Genomic DNA, 4,795 nt, shown 5'->3' on the forward strand with positions numbered 1-4,795 from the left:
CAGCCGTTTTGATCACTGCTTTGCATGTTCAGTGCTAAGGCTGGACCCTGAAAATGCATTCTGGTGTTGGGCTGTGGCTTAATTTAAACCCCAGTTGGGATACAAATAGGTTCCTTGCATGGTATATAAAAGCAAAGGGGAGATGACAGCGCAGCTAAGAGGAAAGTCATTTCCCTGCTTTGGGGTGGGGAAGGGGCATAGTAGGCGAAATCGGTGTGTGCTTAGAGACAGCCGTTTTGATCACTGCTTTGCATGTTCAGTGCTAAGGCTGGACCCTGAAAATGCATTCTGGTGTTGGGCTGTGGCTTAATTTAAACCCCAGTTGGGATACAAATAGGTTCCTTGCATGGTATATAAAAGCAAAGGGGAGATGACAGCGCAGCTAAGAGGAAAGTCATTTCCCTGCTTTGGGGTGGGGAAGGGGCATAGTAGGCGAAAAGGGTTAGATTAGAACGAGGGAAGTCTACATTCAAGCCCCAACTGTGCCATGAAACTTCCTGGGTGTTCTTGAGTTGAGTGATACACTCTCAGCCTAATCTACCTCACAGGGGTGTTGTGAGGATTAAATACTCTCCTGATGTACTGCATTGTGCATGCTGTCCTGAGGTTCTTGGAGTTCCTGAGGCTCTTGGAGTTATAAGATCCTTCTAATATTACAACACTATAAAAAGTACTGTAGATCCTTATAATATTACAGCACTATAAAAAGGAAAACCCAAATAAGAAGATGGAATCAGGAAAACTGAGAATAAAATGGATGTAAAGAAACTAGGAGCCCACAAGGGAATTGTGGAGGGGGAAACAACCCCGTATTCCACCCTCAGGACCTCCTCCTCCTCCTCCAGGATTCTGTAAATTCTCCTGGCATTCAACAGGCTGATCTGTCCTCCATAGTTTTTTTTCTTTAACTGATATTCGGCTGCCCTCCATATTCTGTTTCTCCTGGAGCATATTTGATCTTCATCAAAATGTAGGCTTATCAAGGTAAAGGTAAAGGTTCCCTTGCTCAAAAGCCAGTCGAGTCCGACTCTAGGGTTGCGGTTCTCATCTTCGTTTCAAAGCCGAAGAACCAACGCTGTCCGAAGACGTTTCCGTGGTCATGTGGCCGGCATGACTAAACACCAAGGTGCATGGAACGCTGTTATGAAGTTTATCAAAAGAACAAGGAAAATCCTTAAAACGGTGTCATTTTTCTATACGCCTAGGGAATCCTTCCCTCCCACACACCTCATCTACAAGTGGCCAGGTTTTCAGGCTTTCATCATTCTTAATAGCAGGTGCCAAAAAGGGTCAGTCAGTTCACTCTTAGGTTGCTCCACGTGGAAATGTATCTCTAGTTTGGTTTCTAAACTATGTGTGCATTTGTGTTTCGGAGCATCCATTTAGCATCCTTCTCAACTGTCCGCTTCCTGGGTTTTCTGCTTCCATAAAACTGGCTTGATACAATGTTTTTGAAAAGATCAATGCACATTTTCACCTTGTGTGAACAGAAAGGTATGCATTTCTGAAGTGGTGTGTTTATGCTGCCATCCTCCCCACCACCACTGGAGGGCTTTATTAGGTTTGGGGTTTTGTAAAGAACAGATTCTCTGTATCAGGGCTTTTTTTGTAGAAAAAGCCCAGCAGGAACTCATTAGCATAATAGGCCCCACCCAACAGCAGAAGCTCATTCGCATATTAGGCCACTCCCCCGACAGTGCAGCTCATTGGCATTTTAGGCCACACCCTGGGAAAGACCGGGGGGGGGCTCTGCAGGCCTTCCTGGGCCCTGCGCCTTGGCGCGGGTCGGGAAAGGCGGGCAGGGGCTCTGCAACTTACCTCCCTGCTTCTTGCTCCTCGTGGCCCAACTGAGGGCTGCTGGGAGCAGGGGGCAGGGCTTGCTGCATGTGCCCACCCCCTGGGCTTGGAAGCCAGCTGGAACTCCATTCCTGTGCGTTCGTGCCCCAAAATAGCCCTGCTCTTTATGAATGAAAAGAGGAAAGTCAGAAGAACCAGTGGATCATGGTAGTTGATCCTTATAATATTACAGCACTATAGTGGTCTAGCAATGATTTTTTAAAAAAATATTTCTAAAAGTCCCCTGATGGTGAGCAGGGAAAGAATGCAAATAATAAGCAAAACTTTGATACTTTCCTACAATGTGCTCACATTCTAAAGCAGATAATGGGGAAGCAGAGAGACAGATTTAGGAAGGGGAGAGTATGTGTGAATGCAGTCACACATACTTAACACTTAGTTATATTTGAAAGAATGGATTAAGGAGAAAAACCAAAGGCCAAGTAGAAAAGAAGAGGCGTGAAGGAGAGAAAGCATATTATAGCTCAGAGCTCTTGCTCACACAAAGGAGATGGTGAGCATTTACTTTATAGTCCTCCTTTCTTATGGAGACTCAAGGGAGATCACACAATTGAGTGCAATGAGAGCAATATAATACATATAACAAGCAATGAAACAAAGCTGAATTACAAAATTAGAGAACAGTGCACTAAAGCTGTATAATACATACAGGCCCCAGTCACATGGGAAAGTTGCCGTGGGAGAGGCACGGATGGTGGGCGGATTATCCGGGCGCGATCACACCCCAACATCTGGGAAGTGGAGCGCACCCATGGCTTACTGCCGACAATGCGAGTTAAAAAACTAGTACCTCCAAGGTACTAGTAAACGTTTGCCACGGGCTGCCTCCAGATGCCCGTGGTGTGATCGCGCCGGTGTGCGGCATTCCCCTCCGGTCCCTCGTTTACCTGCCAGCGCCGAGGGAAGGACCGGTGGTGTGCCGCCGGCGCGTCTGATCACGTAATCGCGGATCAAACTGCGCCGGGGCAATTAGCCACCCCTCCCCCCCCCGCGATATCCGGCCCGTGGGACGGGGCCACAATAAAGCAGGATTGTAAAACTGAAGAACAGTGTAAAACAACGTTACATATAACAAACAAAGCTGGATCACAAAATCAGAGAGAACTCTGTAGTATGTGCAATGAACAATGCAATGAAAACTGCCTAAAATTCAAGGACATTATTTGAGGGGTGGCTTTTACGGTTGGTCCCAGAAGCTTCTTGTAAATAGGATTGCAAAATCCCCTCAGGCCCTCAGTGGGGGGTGGAGGGATAGGGTTGCCAGATCCTGACTGAGAAACTCCTCGGGATTTGGGGATGGAGCCTGGGGAGAACAGGGACCTCAGTGGGTACAATTCCACAGCGTTCACCCTCCAAAACATCCATTTTCTCCAGGGAAACTGATCTCTCTAATCCAGAGATGACCTGTAATTCCATGGGATCCCCAGGTCCCCCCTGGAGACTGGCAACTCTATAAAACCTTGGCACCCCCCCCCATATATATATATAAGAGCTAGTCTCCAACATTTTGCCTTGCTCTGCAACATTGTGTGTGTCCAAGATACTGCTCTGTAGATAAGACCAGAACTGATTCCTAACAGCAGCTGCTTTGACTCTCAACACCTTACATCCTGAAAATCTTGTTGGTCTCTGAAGGTGCTCCTGGACTCCAATCTAGCTGTTCTACTGCAGACTCAACACAGCTGCCTGCTGAAACTAACCACAGCTGTCATGGGAAGCAGGGGCCTCTTTTACCCCTCCTCTCCTGATAGTGTGCTCCTTCAGTTTCTCTGCCATAAATTGCAGTTTATCCCTGTGCAAAATGTTACGCTTGTTACACAAAAATGAGCAAAAGGTGCCTAGTGCCCCCACAGAGGCTCACCCTAGCTAGCCCCACAAATACCCCAATAATCACAGACTCTTTGGGGGTCTGTCAACGAAGGAATTGTCTCTGCTCTATCTCTGCTCACCCTTGTAGTTAGTTTGCCTTCCTCTGAGGTAGTGCTCAGACACCCAGAATCGGGAGGGGGGGATATAACACTTCCCGCCCATGATGGAATGAGTCTTGCAGCAGCCCCTGTTCATCTCTTCTAGAAGTAATTGAAGGGGAGTGGTCAGACTCCATAGCAGAGCATTCTAGGGATTATAGAACTACTGGAGGTACACTTAACCCACCTCCCTCTCTGTCTTTAAGTATTGGGGGGGGGGACGCAGGGAAATAAAATTCTTGTCCAGAAGTCCTAAAACTCTAATGGAATCCCATTGCAGGGATTATTCTTGTTCGAAGACAAAAGATTTAGGTGGGTAGCGGTGTTGCTCTGAAGCAGCAGAACAAAGTTTGAGTCCAGTAGCACCTTTAAGACCAACAAAGTTTAATTCTGGGTTTAAACTTTCCTATGCATGCACACCTTCTGAAAACTTTTGTTGGTCGTAAAGGTGCCATCGGACTCAAACTTAGTTCTGAAGACAGAAGAGTTTTCCAGCGTAGGACAAACAGTTTGACACACACACACCCGGACCTATTAATCCCAGTCGCGTTGTGGGTTAATAGCCTAAAGGCGTGGCTGTAGAACGCACAAAACTAACAAATCCTCCTCTGCCTTTTATCGGCTGCTTGCTGCAGGGCGGGGCAGTTGAAGCAAGCAGCTGCCGACACGCCCATCTCCTTTCTCAGATTCCCCCTCCTTTCACTAATCTGCCCCTCCCTGCTGCAGTGAAGAAATTTGTAGGCTCAGGCTCAGTTTGTGTGTGCGGCTCCTAACACAGAACCTGGAAGGGATTAAGGTTGCCGGAGTGGGAGCAGTTCTTTCACAGCATGGCCTTTGCAAGCTGGTGGTATGCTACGGTAAATACTCATGAGTTTCATTCACTAGAATGGCAACTTTTGGCTTCATCTTTTTACCTCTATAGACCTTGCTAGACAGTCCTTAGTAGTTGTGTAGACCAGAGGTCAGTGGGA

The 4,795-nt window shown here is 47.2% G+C and overlaps 1 protein-coding gene across 9 annotated transcripts in view; it reads left to right on the forward strand.

Annotated features, from left to right (window-relative positions):
• Positions 1-4,795, forward strand: part of CAST (calpastatin) — a 94,244-nt gene that overhangs the window by 7,216 nt on the left and 82,233 nt on the right. For 2 of the 9 annotated variants that reach the window (XM_015407556.1, XM_015407557.1), the window contains exon 1: positions 4,606-4,681. The exons of 6 other annotated variants lie outside the window; for them this stretch is intronic. In XM_015407556.1, coding sequence (XP_015263042.1) covers positions 4,674-4,681 — 8 coding nt within the window. In that variant the 5' untranslated portion in view covers positions 4,606-4,673. Of the gene's footprint in view, positions 1-4,572; positions 4,682-4,795 lie in introns of those variants that run through there. One more of the 9 variants, XM_015407555.1, reaches the window with a different exon arrangement.

The sequence above is a fragment of the Gekko japonicus genome, unplaced genomic scaffold, assembly GCF_001447785.1.
Source record: "Gekko japonicus isolate JY-2015 unplaced genomic scaffold, Gekko_japonicus_V1.1 scaffold1144, whole genome shotgun sequence".
In the NCBI taxonomy this organism is placed as follows: Eukaryota; Metazoa; Chordata; class Lepidosauria; order Squamata; family Gekkonidae; genus Gekko; species Gekko japonicus.